The sequence below is a fragment of the Notolepis coatsorum genome (genome assembly GCF_963971535.1).
Source record: "Notolepis coatsorum genome assembly, chromosome: 17".
Lineage (NCBI taxonomy): Eukaryota > Metazoa > Chordata > Actinopteri > Aulopiformes > Paralepididae > Notolepis > Notolepis coatsorum.
Genome location: NC_140181.1, coordinates 60023649 through 60041766, shown reverse-complemented (window position 1 = coordinate 60041766; position 18118 = coordinate 60023649). Strand labels below are relative to the sequence as shown.

General features: G+C 42.8%; 1 protein-coding gene across 1 annotated transcript in view; it reads right to left on the bottom strand.

Annotated features, from left to right (window-relative positions):
• Positions 1-1788: 1788 nt before the first annotated feature.
• phactr3a (phosphatase and actin regulator 3a) overlaps positions 1789-18118 on the bottom strand; it is a gene marked incomplete at its 5' end in the record, with an annotated part of 121021 nt that continues 104691 nt past the window's right edge. The window contains 5 exons of the mRNA XM_084333650.1: positions 1789-2168; positions 2638-2714; positions 3349-3489; positions 4043-4104; positions 4608-4663. Coding sequence (XP_084189776.1) covers positions 2153-2168; positions 2638-2714; positions 3349-3489; positions 4043-4104; positions 4608-4663 — 352 coding nt within the window. The 3' untranslated portion in view covers positions 1789-2152. The remainder of the gene's footprint in view (positions 2169-2637; positions 2715-3348; positions 3490-4042; positions 4105-4607; positions 4664-18118) is intronic.

The following is an 18118-nucleotide window of genomic DNA, read 5'->3' as shown; positions in this document are numbered from 1 at the left end:
CGATTAGGCCAACATTTCCTCTCTTGTCATAGTGTCGTTCACCATGTTCGGCCGAACTGTCCTGCTTTGAGAGCCCTCGAACAAAGTGCAGTCTTTTTAAAGGCCCGGGGGTTCTGTGTGTTTACTGAACGTGCCTGAATGCTTGTGTGCCCTTTTAGTACGAGGAGGAGCTCCAGAATGTGAGGAAAGGGCTGCAGGCTCTGTTCCTGCCTTGAGGACCAAGATTCTGACTCCAAAACAAACCCACCTCTCAGGTCCCACCACTGTGCTAGCAGCAAGGTTATGAACACTACGCAATGAGCACTATTAGCTAAACTATACAAAGCTAGTTCAAAGTATTTTTGTGTTGATGTTCTCGAATTCACTGCATGTTAAAGGGGCAGTTCACCCAAAACAAAAATGCATTTCCCCCCCTTACCTGGAGTTCTATCTATCCATAGAGATAGTTTCAGTGTGATTCTCTTAGTTCTGGAGACATCTGCTGTTGCTATAATGCAGCTGAATGGCACTCGGCTTGTGGCGCTCAAAGCGCCCAGAAAATACTTTAGAAATACTCATTCATTATTATGGGGATGTAGTTCAGCTGCGTTGTATTGGAGTGACGGTAGTTAGAAAGAAAGGGTGAACTTCCCCTTAGTGAAGTAATATATGTTTGCTGTTCTGAGCAAAGTTCATTTATTCAGATGTTTATTGTTTTTAATTTACTCACTTATTCTGGTGATGTTTGGCATCAGTAATAACGTTCTGTTTTTATCTTGTCACTGCTGTTGAGATTCTATCTGCTGTCACTCTAATACAGTGCAGCTGAATGGCACTGGCTTGTGGTGCTCAAAGCGGCCAAAAATGTATTTAGAAAAATTAATTCATTATTATGGGGGTGTAGTTCTGTAGAAAATAGTTCTTACATGAAACTGCTCACAACCAGGTCTGTGGATTATCCTGAGTGACCGGGTCATGATTTATTTTCTGGAAAGAAACATTGCTTTTGAGTTTTTCAAAAGTATTTTTTTCTGTGCTTTGAGCTCCGTTGTATTGGAGTGACGGTAGTTAGAAAGAAAGGGTGAACTTCCCATTATTGAAGTGTTTGCTGTTCTGAGCAAAGTTAATTTATTCAGATGTTTATTTTTTATTTCACTATTTATTTACTCACTAATTCTGGTGATGTTTGGCACCAGTAATGGCTTTTTCTGTTTTTAACTCTCGTCTCTGAATGTATGTTTTTAATATGAATTACTCCCTTGTTGCTTTGAATCTTTTAAAGCAAGATTAAAACATGTTTCTTGACCCACCAAAACACACATGAAACGTGATGATTATTTTGAGTCACTCCTATGTACCAGTGTCAAGCCACAGCCTCAAACTGAAGAAGAGAATCTGCCTGCAAATGGAAATGGTTTAACCCTTTCACTTAACCGTCTGTAGTGTGGTAGTGAAAGGGTTATCCTTCTGTAGTGTCGCAGTGAAAGGGTTAACCTTTTGGTAGAGTGGTAGTGAAAGGGTTAATAAGAAAAGGAGACGAGCCATTCCTATAAAAAAAGACCTTGTATTTTGAAGACAAGTAGTGCTTACAAAGGGTTTTTTTTCTTTCTCTTTTCGGTGAAGACATTGACAGTCCCGTTCAGATCCACATACTGTATATACAGCTGATATCAAATTCATCCCAGACAAACCCTCCTCGCCCACCCCCGAAGACCAACACGGTCCCGCAAAGTCCAAGTGACACATTATTCATCAAATAAGAAAAGGTGAAGCTGGTCACATGCACAACTTCCTCCCGCTGCACGGGTTCACGCCGCCTTGTCGAAGGAGTCCCATGAAATTAAAAAACAACACTGACTGGACTGACTTGTTTTTCCTCCGCTCCCGTCCTGAGAGAGCCAGAGGTTTAACTCCTCTTCCAAGCGGCAGCTCCCTATACGGAGACATACACGACAGTAGTCCCCCGGGACAGACTGCCACAAACATTACCGTCCACCCGCCTCCCCCTGCCCCCCTGTGGACGAAGGCCAGGGGTGCTGGAAGAACACGAAGGACCGCCCCGAAGACGAAAGGGTTCCGGGCTCTTTTGAACAATCGTCTCAGAGCGAGCTCCTAGCGGCCCGGGAGAAAAATCCTAAGCTCAGCATTTCTTCACAGAAGAAACTCCCCGCTTTCACGGCCGGTGGAACCTGGAGAGAGAGACAGAAGGAGGAGGAGGGGGGAAAGGGTGTGGAAAAGATGAAGCACAACCGTGAGCATGCAGAAGGTGCCTTTGTCATCACACCCGGTTCCGATTGCAACTATTCATCACTCCGGAGGAGCTATTTTTAGCACAGCCATTAAATGTAGCGGGGGGGGTACGCCCCCCTCCTCCCTCTGGGTCACTGTTACAACGTGCAAAAAAAGGACCTGTGTTTACCAAACAAGCTTAGCCAAGGACGGCGCGTCATTTATCATTTCTTACAACCTGGCAATATGGAACCTCCAGGGGATAAGCTCCCCTCGCTTCCTCCCATTTAGCAACGCCCATCTATCTTTAGTGCCCGCTGCCCTTTATGGATGAGCACGGGGAGCTAAATTTAGCCTCCCACAGCCAGGAATAGCACACACACATCCATTCCCAAACACTCTCCCTTCTGCCCACTGCAGAATACTGACCTCGTTAGGTGCTTGCTCGAGGCATGCACTTCCATCTCAGTGCTTTTGAATTCATTCAGCTCTTTCCGGATTGCTGCCTGCAGGGGGGGGGGGAATAAAACAAATGATGTTAGCGCGTCCCTTTAAGTGCATGCAGAGCCATAAGACACTGTGACCTTTGGCTGGCCGAGTGACAGCCATGTCCACAACTTTATATGAGGTCTGAACCGAAACGACATGATGCCTAATCTACATTAAAAAAAGTGGGGATAAACCTAATTATCTGCACTTTTCGAGGCACTAATGCCTGTCTTACCTGTCGGTATTGTTAACACATAATATAGTAAAAAAAATTAAACTGTGTATTGTATTGGGTATCCTTAAAAAATAGCATTCTGCAAGAAAACTAAACGAAAACAAGAATTAGAATTTTTCAGATAGGAGGTTTTGTTCTTCAGCCATCGACTGATTACAGCGGCACATGTTGCTGATGCCGTTGATGAACAAAAACTCAGAGGAATTTGTGGAATGTTTGTAACACACAGACCAAGGGACCTGTTTTTGATGAGTGCCTGGTTTTGGTGGCAAGTCAGCAGTTTTGTGAGGAAAGTCAGATTTCAGAAGTGCTGCTGATGGATTTTTGTTAACATGTGATCTCAAATTTGCAGTCTCACAATTTCTCTCTCTGTCTCCGTGGGTCTCTCTGTCTCACACAAACACACACACACTCACCTTGTCTGCGGCTGAGAGCCGGGTCCAGGGTTTGTCTGCTCTCCTGTCATAGTCCTGAGCTTTGGCCACTTCCACATAGTCACTGAAGCGGATCAGAATCTTTCTGTCACGCAGCTCGTCTACCGTGGGCCTCTGGTTTAACTGCAACATACAATGACCAGGGATAGAATTACAACCATAGCCGGTACTAAGCCTGGATGAACTAGAATTACCACGTGAGACTAAGCTGTCCATTCTTAATTAATACACAGCTATACCTAGAGTGTAGTACATTAATTAATAGTTATACCTAGAGTGTAGTACATTAATTAAGTTATACCTACTGTATAGTACATTAATTAAGTTATGGTTTGGTTTACTTTTTTTTGCTTTCAAAATAGTAGGCATGTTTAATAATAAAGTTTAAATATTGAGATGGTAGATGTTTGAATGAACCTGTAGGTAAATAATGAAAAACAACACATTACAGTAATTTACTAATTTTAATTGTTTTTATTCATTTAACTTTTTATCTTTATCTCCTGTAGCACTTTGAGATTTTCACAAATATAAAGTGCGGTACAAATTGAATTTATTATTATTATTATTACTCAAACTGAGTACATTTTACTCAAACTGAGTAAATTGTACTCAAACTGAGTAAAATGTACTACTCAGTTTGAGTAAAATTTACTCTGCGAAATGTACTGTGTACCTTTCTATTTAGCCTCTGTTTGATCTCCCTCCTCTCCTCTTGCTCTGTCTGGTCATTCCTCTCTGAAACAAGAACATGGTGAATATTAGTTTAGAGACATAGCCTCCTGTTGCAGCAAAGGTACGTCCACACAAATAAATACCATATAAGCTTCATTACTCAGTCTCAGTTTGCTTTGTTTGCTACTTGTTTCCAATGTGAGTGAGTGACTGAGATTTCTTAAACGAATGCAATACAATTTGTAGCCAATGAGTGTGTATATTTTCCCAGGTGAGTGTTTGAATCAAATATATCTAGTTTTTACAACATGTTCATCTTTGCACAGATGTATCCAATTTCCACCAAACGGGGTGGTTTGTGTGTGCACTCATGCGTTATAATTCTCCTGAACGTGAAGCAACTACAGTAGCCACTCTATACTATAATGTATGCATCATCTGCTTTGTTCGAGATATTTTTGATCTGGCCCATACATTTCACATGCTTTTATAAAAACGGGGGCTTGCCTATTCAGGTCAGGATATACTATAGTGTAGGAGGATGGAAGACAGGTGGCCCAACTCACGTTTTAGGATGTTTCGACTCTCCAACTCCTCAACATTAGGTCTCTGGCTCAGTCTCCTGCGAAAAAACACCAAAACAACGTTTTGAACCATTTTCGCTTCCACTTTCGATTCAACCGGTCCACTTTTAAAGCGGCTGCAGTCTCTTCACCGTGCTGCTCGTTCTTGAGGGAAACCCTCTAACTCTCCATCTCGCATCCAGACCCCGACTATGGCGCTTCGGCAGAGGCGATCCCCACATCTGGAATACTCTTCCTGGTTATTAAGTCTTCCCTTAACCGATTCACCGTTATCAAAGAAAGCTGCATTTCACGAGAGGATGATATCGCTGTGCTGTGCGCCGCTCTCACTACACGGGCTTCAGAGCGGTGTCGTGATGTGCTGCTTGGGCGCGCCTGCTCTGCTCTCCCCGCTACTACTGCCTGCAGAATGCCTTGTAGGAGGCGGCGCCTAACAAGAGGCTCCCTCTCAAGGTATCCCCCCAGTCTCCCTCTGATAAGCACTGGGCTACTGTCTGGCAACAATACAAAATAACCACGTTGCACCAATTCATATAAATGATGGTCACATGAAAACACACAAAAAGACAGCTATGTATTCTCATGGAAATAATGGATAAAACCTATATTTAGAGAACATACGTGACTCCTGATTGGTTGATAGGATTTATTACCAATTTACAATTTAGTCATTTAGCTGATGCTTTTATCGAAAGTGACTTACATATTGTGGACAGCATCCGCCAAACGGCAGGTTCGATACAAGGGAAGAAAAAGGTTTACATTTTGTTTGCATTTTGTATATTGTATATTTTGTATAGTGTCTTTATTCTTTTTACTATGAAGCACAATGTCAGTAGGCTCATACAGAACCAAGCATTTCACTGTAATGTACACCTTATATTATGACAAATAAAACAAAACTTGAACTTGCTGGGAAATAAAATAGTTGAGAAAACATAATACACCCAGACAGCTGACAGTTACTGACATTTTAAAACAAATAAAATAATCAAGCTGTTCCTTCACCAAACATATAAAAGGTCACCCCGCCCTCTCTTGTTGTCACCTGTGCACGTGAACGATTCAAAGACTGAATGAATAAATACCAGTTGCACAGCGGGGCTGTGTTCCAGACAGTACAGCACACCTCCTGGAGTGGAAAGGCCTCCCAGCATGGCTCCCTTTATCCACATACTCTTTATAGTTCTGCACTGTAAAGATCAATGTCAGGTCACGCATCCTGACCCATGAGCAGCACTGACACTGACATGTGAGCAGCCCACATGTCTTGCCCTGACATCTTTGAGGTGTTGTTTGAAGGACAGTGACCGATCCAGACGCATGCCAAGGTATTTAGGGGCTTGCTGGGACTCCAGAAGCTTGTGGTCAGTGTATTCCCTCTTGGCGTCTGTTGCAGAGATGGTATGCTGCTGTAACGGTCTTGCCTGTGCTGAGCTGTAGGCGCCACTTTCATAGATAGGCTACTAGGAGGTCCATGTCTTGGTTAAGACCATCTTCCAGTGCCTTCCATGTGGGTCTTCTCAGCATGATGGCAAGATCGTCCGCATAGCCGTACTTTCTGGATGCTGTGTCTGGGAGATCATAGATGTAAATATTAAACAGCATCGGAGAAAGGACCGACCCCAGGCCCTGTGGGACACCATTCCTCAGTCTTCTGAGCCTGCTGTGCTGGCCATCGCTGGTGTGTAGGACAAAACTGCAGTTAGACAGCATCTCCATGATGAACTTCACCATATGCCAATCGGGTACTGTCCTCAGCAGCTTCAGGTGGAGTCCACAGGAACATGACATGGCCATTATACACTACAACCAAGAGGAACGTGACATGCCCATTAAATACACTACAGCCAAGAGGAATGTGCCACGCCCATTAAATACACTACAGCCAAGAGGAACGTGACATGGCCGTTGCATACAGTACAACCAAGAGGAACGTGCCACGCCCATTAAATACACTACAACCAAGAGGATTTTAATCAATAAACCTTACACTTTAATTTCCCTGAAAGTTGCACAACAAATGACAGTCCCCCTGAGATCCTTACATTTGTAGGTGCCACAATGAACACATGCAATATAGTCTCCATCTCCTGTGGAGACTCGGCTAATAATACTCACTTTATTCATCTCACCTTGAAACTGCAAAGCAAATCAGTTTAAATAGCCTACATTATTTAAATGTTGAATCACATTATGTAATAAGAACACAATATGCCATATTTTGTTTCCATCACAAAGACATGATGACCTTTAGGAAAGCAATGCATCACTCCCCACCGTTAAAACTATTTACAAAGGAAACATTTGTAGATATGCATACAGTATAATTTCAGCCCCTCCCTAGCTGTATGACTAGTCAATGCATTTAGTAATGAACACAGGCAAGCAATCGGTCTTTGTAAATGAACACATGCGTGACTAGGAATTATGCGTGGAATAATTCATTAGTATGGTGTTCTGGTGGCAGGTCACACTCAACAGCTCTGTATACATAATACAAATAGAAACACAATGCAGCAAATTAATCTAATTATAAGCTTACTGTATATTATTCCTGTGGGCATTGTTCATGTGATGTGATTAAGAAGAAAATTAAGAAATGGAAAAGGAAAATCTCTTTTTAGACTATTTTTAGATCTATTCATTTATTTATTTTATCTGACCAAACCAGGCCTGTTATTAATAGATAACAATACCCCATAATAGATTTGAATACACAACCTGCAACTCTGTGGTACGATTGAAAGAGAAAGCATTCCAACAGACACATTTTCAAGCGGATGAAATGGAGAATCACTCCCAAAGCCCCTATGGAGACTCCATCTACTATGTTATTGACCTGGTCCGTGGGTTGCCTAGCAACAACAGTTTCTGCTGGAAATCTGCCCCCAGAAACCATCATTTCTCCCTAGTAACACGGCATTGTGGGTTTTCACGACAGCAAATAGTAGGCTGGGTGCATGCTTCAGAAAAAGACGTTCTATTTATAGCCACAAAGACTTTCTTTTTCAATGGGGGGAAATGAAAACTAGATAGGCTATTCTATTTTGGAATAGGCTATTCTATTTTGGAATAGAATTATAACGTGTGATTCATTAGGCTACTAATCTTTTCAAAAGTACAAATGAGTACATCATCTAAGTAGACACGAGACAGATTTGTTGGTCAAGCCTTTCAACTTCCACTGTTGACCTCATCAGCACACAACTGAGCACGCTGGTCATTATGGACTGAACATAATACTGTACATATTGATGACCTCAGCCTTCTCACTGCAAAGCATTTGAGATGCCGAGTAATTTAAAAAAAAATCCCAGTGAGTTTTACTTTTGGGCCAGCAGTCATTTGTCAGCCTCTTAACATGCAACGGCCCACATGGGCCGTCGTGCCCGCCAGCGGAACAGACGAAAGTCACAGCACTTTGCGAGCGTCTAGCGGCTCGGGCTGCATTTCTCGCCGAACATATAAATTACAGAATTAACGCTCTATTTGTTGCTGTTCGAATGCCACCTCAATCGACCAAATCCGTGCCTCAGTTCTCGAGTTAAATGACGATATGTCAGGCGTGCGACTTTTTACATGCGAGCGTCAGATTACTACCCCGGACTCCCGACGCTCTAACTCGGCCAATCATCCTCCCATTGGGTTGTAGCCAATGAGTGTCACTTTCCAATAATACCCAATGGGGGGTTGGCAAATAAGGGATCTAGGTGAAAGGTGACGAGCGAAAATCAGAAGTGAAAAAGATTACGAATGAATTGACGTGGATGAGGAAATGGAGAGCTTTTTTCTTGGCACACGCACGGTTTACCCGGATCTCTCTAGATTCGAAGACTCATTTCTGAACGGATATTTATACAATTTTAACCTGTACTACATAAGACTTCAGGCTATGGATTTGCTGTGATTTCCAGCTTGTACCTACTTTTTTCTTTTTTTTTAATTCTTTTGCAACTGCTACAGAAATATTTGAGTACACAAGTTCAAGTTCAGCCCTATGTTACTCTATTTCATTAGCACTAAAAGTGAATTTCATTTTTTGCATTAGTAACTTCAGAATGTTATCTTTCATAAGAGACCAGGTTTATGCATGTGCTATAACTATAAAGTATAAAACTAAGCTTTTCAAAAAAAGTATGCAGTCCTCAAGTTCAAGTAAAAATAATGGCCACTTTTCTGCCCGCCTGTTAAGAGGCTAGAGAAGGAGTCAAATGTTACAAATGGTGAATTTTTTATTTGGTAATGAATGAAAATCCTCAATGGTCTCATAACCAATTCCATGACGTATCCGAGACCCTCGGAATAGAACTACTGAAGCATTGCAGACATGCCGCTGTTCTCTGTCTTGTCCAGCTCTGCTCAGTCTAAACTGTAATGTTTAACGCCAGTGCCGGGGACTTAACACTTTCAGAGCCTTTGATTAACCTTGATTTACCCCGTTGAATGCCACCATCCACTTCAATGTTAGCGTTAAAAACGCCTAATCTATGTTTCAATTATGGCTATGTGTCTAATCTGCCCGTCGCTTATCAATGACTCGTTTTCAGTCAACATTGTCGAAGTGGATTGTTTTTTTATCGGTTCATTTTCGTTTTATAGCATTTTGAAAAGCCCTCGTTTTCAAGAAAAATATAAAGATTCCATGATAAAAGACATTTACTGGAATATTCTAGAATACACAAAAACTTTGTCATTTTTCGGCCTATTTATGAATCGTTTTCAAATAAACGCTAGATTATCGATAGTAGGGCTGACCCCTATAAGTCGATTAGTCGACTAATCGGTCGAAAGGAGCCGTAGTCGACTGGCCAACCTCTTAGTCGAATATATAAAAAAAAAATATATATATATAATAATAATATTTTTTATTATTATTATTTTTTTTATCATTCGTTCCAAAATAAAAGAGGCCTAGAAGCGTGGCTAACGTTAATGGCACGCATACCAGAGGCTAACTGCCTACGAAAACAGGCACAGAGGCACTGAAAGAGGATTTCACCCATCTAATGAACACACTAGACTAGACAAATATCAAGATGTATCCATCAGTGGACCAATTGCATGCTTTTGCAGAGGACAAGAAGCCTTCAGTCGACTACTTCAGACATTAAACACCCCCCACAGGCCAAATGGAATGATACAATTATTATTTTTTTAATTATAAATTTAGAATTTAAAAATATTATAAAAAAAAAATCTTTTTTTTGTCGACCAATAGTCGACTAACGGCAAATTTTGGCCAATCATAGTCGACCATCCAAATCCTTAGTCGGGGACAGCCCTAATCGATAGTATATGTGTACGTATGCACGCTATAGACGCAAGCAAAAAAAAATCGATTATCTTATTTCCTCATCAGCGATCACAGCCAAACAGCCACATCACACATAGGGCAAACGCTGAGATCTCAGCGAATACAACTCTGATTATCCCAAGACTGGTAAAATAGATTCCTTACCTCAGATCAGATGTTCTCCAAAAAGATTATTCCAATTCCTGATCGCCATTCCAAATATCGATCACGCTTATTGATTGATTATTGGCTGCTGTGAATATATATTCCAGGCTGATTCCCGTCCCGCGAGCAGATCCCTCTTGAGCAGACTGCTCGCCAGCACAAGGAGCGAGTTGGCTCCCCCCCCAGAGATCTACAGATCCCAGGTCAGTCTAAGCGACTGACCTGCAGTTACACAGGGATAGACGATAGGGGGCGCTTTTTTCCAATCTGAGCTCCTGTAGGGGCTGGTGTACCAACGGGAGACTCGGTTGATGAAATATGAATTCAGATTGCTAATAAAAGAATAAAATGATATTTGTCGTTGTGGGCATTCAACGGGCGGGCTGATAAAACGAGATATGTCGTCCGTGGCACAGTAGGACACAGAGACTACCGTCAGAATAAGAGGTTCCCTTTGCTTTTTACGTATATTCTAAATTAAACCTCGATTCCATATACTGAACGACTCTGAACTGGGTTGCATATACTAAATTTATACCTACCTACTGCTTTTCAATGTCTACAACTGCCCTACACTGTAATCATAGTAATCATAATAATCTTAACTACCCCCTCATACTATAGTCTACCTGTGAGGATTCGCCTGTTCCCTGGACCTTTTTTCCCTGTCTCCTCACCTCACCAGCCCCCACCCTTGTGAGAACTTTTCCCTGCCTCCTACTCTTCACCAGCCCCCACCCTTGTGAGAACTTTTCCCTGCCTTCTACTCTCCTTCACCAGCCCCCACCCTTGCGATGATTTACTCTCCTCTACTCTTCACCAGCCCCCACCCTTGGACTTTCTTGTTCAATTACCATCACGCAGCTGTCATAGTTTGTGATTAGCGCCCCTGAGGGCTTTATATACCTGGACCTCCCTTCCAGTTCGGGGTCGGGTCGTTCTGTATCTTTGTCTGTGTTCATGGAGTGCTGTACGTTACCATTCTGTACGTCACCATCACCTGCCGCGTCTCCGGCGTGAGACGACGGCCCAGCCATCACCACCTGTCGCCGTTTGCCTGGAGTGGGACGCCGTCTTCGCTCTCTAATTCTCTACGGGAGGTTTTCCAGTGTTCCCACTCCAGACGTCAAGGCGGCACGCCATCGCTCCCGATTACACGGGAGGAAGGCGTCTCTTCGTGATCCTCGTTCCTGGGGTGAGGCTCGTCGTCGCTCCCTAGTATTCCACGGGAGGACGGCGTGTTCCCATCCCGGTCCCCTGGGACCCCCTTTGTTCTGCGCTGCCCGTCTGAAGCATCCGAGGAGGAGGCGGAGGATCTCCGTGCCCGGCCCCCGCTGTCGGGCCCCTGTCTCCGTGCCCGGCCCCCGCTGTCGGGCCCCTGTCCCCGTGCCATGCCCCCGCTGTCGGGCCCCTGTCCCCGTGCCAGGCCTCCGCCGTCGGGCCCCTGTCCCCGTGCCAGGCCTCCGCCGTCGGGCCCCTGTTCCCGTGCCAGGCCTCCGCCGTCGGAACCCTGTCCTCATCCTTGTAAGCAGCTCTGGCCCTCGCCCTGTCCAAGGCCTTAACCCTGTTCTCTGTCCCTGTTCTCCAGCCCGCCTCTCCGGGCCTCTGTCCCTGTCCCCCTCTCCAGTGCCCCTGGTCCTGGCCCTGACACTTAGCCCTGGTCCTTAGCCCTGGCCCTTAGCCTTAGTCCCTTAGCCTGTTCGCCTCTTAAAGGCACAGTGCCGCTTTTTCCAGATTTCCTTGTCTCTAGTGTTTTTGTGTTCTCCCTTAAAGGGACTGTGCCGCCTTTTGTTCTATAACAAATATTTGCCCTGTTTTGGCTCTCATACCTGTCTTGTGTTGTGCGATTGGGGTCGGTTACAAACCATAACACTACCCATATACTGTACGACAGTGATGTATATACCCATATTTATATGTACATTTATAATCGTATATTTACTGCATATATATATATATATATATATATATATATATATATATATATATATATATATATATATATATATTGTCTGAATATACCTGCATATAACCCCTCTATATATTTACTTATACACCTGCATATAACCCATAGCTCTGTATGATAGCATGTACAAATGCTGTACATAACATATATATATTTATTCTCACCACATATATACCTATCCACACCCGTCTATATTTACCTGCACATATTCCTTTTACATATCTGTAGCTACTATATCTATATCTGTACATATCCTACTCTACTAGTTACGCTGCTGGACAGTATGACTACTACCATACTGTCTTTATACCTGTATTACTGTACATATTATACTACAACTTTTTACTACTGATTAGCACTACACTACACCAATTTGTATATTTTGTACCCAGTTTAATCACCTGTACATTGTATATTGCTGTTGCACTTTACTGCTACATTTGCACTCTGGTTGGATGCCAAACTTCTTTTCATTGTACTTGTGCTGTATAATGAAGACAATACATTTTAATCTAATCTAAATCTAATATAATAGCAACTCCCAACGTCATTCCATCTCAACCCCCCCCCCCCCCCCCTGCCGCAAAATGATACAAAAGAACAACAATTACAGCACCGCTCCTCTGCCGACGTTCCTCCCTCGCATCGTTTCTGCTCTCATAACTCCCCAACAACACACATCTGTGGATGCGTGGGTGGGTGGGGAGCAGAGGGCGGCATTGATGCATTATTCAACAGTCTCGGGGAGCTAAGAATAGCAACGGCGTAGCGCCGGTTCAGTGCAATTACTCTGCGGGAGAGAGAGTGCTATAGATAGAAAGGTCATCTCACGCTGTGGCACAACGGACAGACAGGTGTCATTATTATCTTATAAACCTCGGACGGCGTCTTCTGTTCGCTCTGTGGCGAAGACGGCGATGTTATCCCCCTCCCTTTGAGCCACAGAGAGGTTTGAGGGGGGTAAAAAAAAAACTTGATTGAATCTAGGCTGGGAGTAATCCGGGAAGATGCGGGAAGCGGGTGTGATGGACTGGTTTGTCATTCAGCAGGAGGACTCAGGGGACATGGGCTTTACTCTCCCTCCTCTGCACCACCTCCACAGCTATATTTAGCCAGGATTCCCCCCCTCACTGAAACAGTGCAGTATGTCACCAAAACGAGGCAAGGGAAACTGGAACATAATGCCATCCTTATGGCTGTGTACTGGTTGAAAGAGCAACTTGAGTCTGCTCTAGAGTGTCAAAATATTTACAATCAGACATCTGTGTGTGCATAGTGTATGTCTGGAGGTATAGATTTAGTGTAGTGCGTTCTGTATAGTGTGTCTATTGTTGTCTCCCTGCACTGTACTGTATGTGAGGTCCTGTACATTTCCTGTATTTGGCAAATAGAGTGATAATAATTCAAACCGTTACTTAAAAGGAACACACCAACATTATGGGAAATGCGTTTACCATTTTCTCCAGAGTAAGACAAGAAGATAGCCTAGCTGTTGGCCAAAAACACCTCTAGGCTAGTGGTCTGTATCCGCTTCCATTCATTTGTGCTAAGCTAGGCTAATTTACAGCCGGATAGCTTTCTACTGAACGCACAGAGAGAAAATTGGTATCAATCTTCTTCTCTGACTCCAGAGAAGACGGTAAGCATAATGTTCCCATAATGTTGGGATGCCCCTTTTAAATAATTGTTTAAAAAAAGATTTGTTAGACTGGCAACCCTCTCAGATCGATTTTAACCATCTGCTCCTCTTTTCAAGAAACTAAACATTCTGACTGTCTGAGGTTAATTATTTACAGATATGTATATTTGTGTACAAATGCATTCATGATCACAATCTACCAAATGGTTTTTTAATACGTTTTTTTTCTTTTAATTCAGATGTTCATTCATATGTTACACGTCAGTCCAGGGACCAGGGCCCTATTCCCCGTACCTGGTTCAACTAAGTCGATCAATAGTCCCATTATCCAGATTCAATTAACCCGATGTTTGAATCCGGGATTTTCCTGTTCCTCGAAGGTGGATTCAGTCTCGTTCATTTGAACCAGACTTGAGACTCCGGATAATTGCGCGCGCCCGCCTCAGCTGAAAAGACAGCAAGTGTCGATAGCAGAAATCCTGGGCCCTCATTCATCAATGTGTGCGTAGAACATGTTCTATTTCCACACGTAAGCACGGAATGTAGAACCAGTGTACGCACAGGGAAGTCGGGATTCATCACACGTGCGTACGCAGGCTCTATGCTCCTCCGTGTTGATGAATACCACTTTGTTCTACCGTCAATGCTCGTGCATGATTATCCATATATGGTCATGAAAGTGAGGAAACACCCCCCATGGGATGTGAAATAATGGACTGACCCGAGCGGAACTCTGAGAAACTCCACGGAGATTGTTCACTGCTGTCGAACCAAGAAGACACTATCGCGTATTATGGGATAAATAAAAGGCGGACTTGTAAACGGTGATGTCAGATATCAACGGCTCCCTAAGACCATTGCTGCAATTCTGCCTGGACAGCTCAAAATACTAATAAAGACCGTTCGTTGACCACTGTTTGGCGTTGGTTGTGTGTCATTATAACCGTGCTGTAATATGAATGCCTTTATTAGTTGTGTTCGATTGGCTATATGATTTTTAGAGGCATCTATTTTGTTGTCGGCTAATAAAGACCGCGCTGGAATATGACTGCCTTTTCCCGTGTTGTTTGATTAATACCCAGGGATTAAAGTTCTCCTCAATTTTATTCCAAATCGCGATGGATCTCCCGTAAATTTTCTACATGCTGCATATGATTTCTAGAGGCATACTACAATCTATTTTGATGTCAGTATTGGGTAGCCTATATAAACAATAATACGAGAGCATATACAAGAACAATGAATCTCACTGCATGTATGATGTAGCCTGCCTTTCAATACATGAACTTGAATCCCATCATATACATAGTCTGTCCACTATCTGGTGTCATTGCAATGCGTTTTCTATTCTTTCTTATACAGTAAAAAGGGGGAAGAACACTATATTCATATGACTTGTATTCTGCTTACAGCTTCGAAATTCCACTTGTTTCGTTTAACGTAAAGCCTTTTAAATATAATCAAAACGTTCCCGTGTTTCGGCGGTCTGTGCGCAAAATAATAACGAGTTGAGCTTTATGATTTATGATGAATTGAAAATGGGGGACCCTGATGTAAACAAGACGAAAGTCTTTCTCTGGTCTGCATCCCCTTAAAGGACGACTCCACTTTTTTTGGAAATTAGCTTATTTAACATCTTCCCTGGAGTTAGACAAGAAGATGCATACCTTTTTTGTCTCTGTGCGTGCATTTTAGCTTTGGGAATAGACGCTCCGTTAGCATAGCTTAGCTTCATCACTGGAAGTGGGGGAGGACAGTAGCCTTACAGTGCCTTACAGTGTATTGCAAGGTCTGACATTGACCAAACTTGATATGCATGACCTTGGTGGGCTCTAGGTCAACTCCTGAAAAGGGGGTCAATGTCAGACCTTGCAATCAAAAGTTAGGGGGCGCACTGAAATTATGGCAAGGGTTATTAGCCCCCTAACTTTGATTGCAAAGTCTGACATTGACCCCCTTTTCAGGAGTTGACCTAGAGCCCACCAAGGTCATGCATATCAAGTTTGGTCAATGTCAGACCTTGCAATACACTGTAAGGCACTGTAAGGCTACTGTCCTCCCCCACTTCCAGTGATGAAGCTAAGCTATGCTAACGGAGCGTCTATTCCCAAAGCTAAAATGCACGCACAGAGACAAAAAAGGTATGCATCTTCTTGTCTAACTCCAGGGAAGATGTTAAATAAGCTAATTTCCAAAAAAAGTGGAGTCGTCCTTTAACAATTGTATGTACTGAGCTGTACTGTACTGTACCCATTCTGCAATCTGTTAATAAACTTTTCAATCAATCAATCAATCAAGCTACGCGGAGCGCAGTCAGTCAGTAGCCTACACCCAGTATATTCCGATAACGCTATATAAACCATGCTGCATTCATTCTGAGAGAAAGATCTATTATTCCAAATGCTATTTATAGGGGTTTGACCATAATTACACTACTGTTGCTATTTTACAATGAACTGTAATGAATTACGGTTCATACAGAACATCCAGTGTTATTATGCACAGAAGCTCATTTCCTTGTTGTAATAATATATTCTACCACTGGGCGCCAGGTACGCATGGTCCGAGCTGTGCGTAAATATAAGCACGAAGTCAAGTTCAAGTTGAAATTGATGAATCCCACTCTTTGCTTAGAAATGATCGTACGCACAGGGTAAGCACAAATCTGTGCGTAGAACACGTTGATGAATGAGGGCCCAGCTGATCTTCTAACGGCATTGATTGATTGATTGATTTAAAACTTTATTAACAGATTGCAGAATGGGCGTGCCTGCTGGCAGTATAGGCTTATGGAATGAATAATCAAATGAGATCTTGCTAGCGAAAATAATTAGTTCAGCTCTTTCAGAATAACGATAAAAACAAGCCCAAATAGTATATCTAATTGATACAAATTATATCATGAGGATATCTGTATGTGCTTAGGTATTAATATTATGTACTATATAAATACATGGTTTCCAAAGAGAGGCTTGGAGGGAGGCTTGCAGTTACACTATTAATCAGGTTTTAATCTGTTTCGGACCTAATCCATACATGCATTGAATTGATTACCATTTGGTTTATACCAGTCACACCTAATGTTCATCATCAGATAACAGTGCTTGAAAAGATAAATGCATTTTCTCGAATTCATTCATCAAAAACCTCAAAGGCTCATTCAATTTATCAAGTCACGTCACGTAATCAAATCCATCAAACTGCGCATCTCCTCATATATTTTAATCCCAGTTACAATATCACAATAACGTGTGACACTATCACAGTGATACAATTAAATATTACACAGATTCAGATTCCTCATAATTCATATCCACAATCCGCGCATAGACGCTTCAGCTTGAATGAAACGCATCCGGGTGCTCCGTTAAGCAAATACACAGCGAAGAATATTAAACGAATCAGAGCCAAACACCCGATAGGTTTCATTCATTAAAAATATCCCAGCGGGATTCACATTTGCAATGATCCGTTTAGTCCGTTATTAAAATAACTGTGTGTCGCGACTCGCGAGCGCCGTATCCGTATAAATATGACGTGCATTATATAGGACAAAGTAAATTCATAGGCTGAATATGATTTATTATCAGCGTTACTGCAGACATATTATTTTACATTTCAAACGAAGCACAAGAACATAATTCAGAATGGTATAATGCAGATCTAGACTGTGAGAATCATTTCAGGAAGCGAGCTGGCATTTCTTTGCGGGGGCGTGGCCATGGTTCATCCAGCTAACTGAACTTAACCCTGCTCTCGACCAGGCTCAAACTTTTTGATCTGTTGTCATAGTGATTTAGACAATCGAGCGTCGGGGAATGGAAAGGTCTGGCTTAAGTCAGGCTATGCTGGATATTATCCGGCTAACTCAGTTAGCCAGGTACGGGGAACGGGGCCATACCTTATTGTGGTACTTCACTTCAGTTCTCAGTGAGGTATAGAGCAGGGGTCGCCAATTAGGTTTTGCGGCGGGCCAGATTTTCCCCAAGCCGTTGCTTGGCGGGCCAGGATCAAAAACAATGGCTAATTTAATATACTGATATTGAAAAAAGACAAACGTTTTTCTCTGGTCTGCATCCCCCCAACAACCGTGTGCACTGCGCCGCACTGCACTGCACCCACTCTGCAATCCGCCAAACAAAGTTCTCACTCATCCATTCATTCATGAACAGCTCTCAGCTGTTGCAGATCAGCTTAACAATTGTGTGTATTGCGCCGTACTGTATTGTACCCATTCTGCAATCTGTTAAATAAAGTTTTCATTCATTCATTCATGAACAGCAGATCAGCTGTTGCAGATCACCGCGGCGGGTGATGAACAGATCAGAAGACAGAATGCATGAAAACACGACTCACCATACCTTGTTTGTTGTTCAGTCCTCCAAAATCCCTGCTAATGTTTGAAACATGTCACATATCCACTCGCC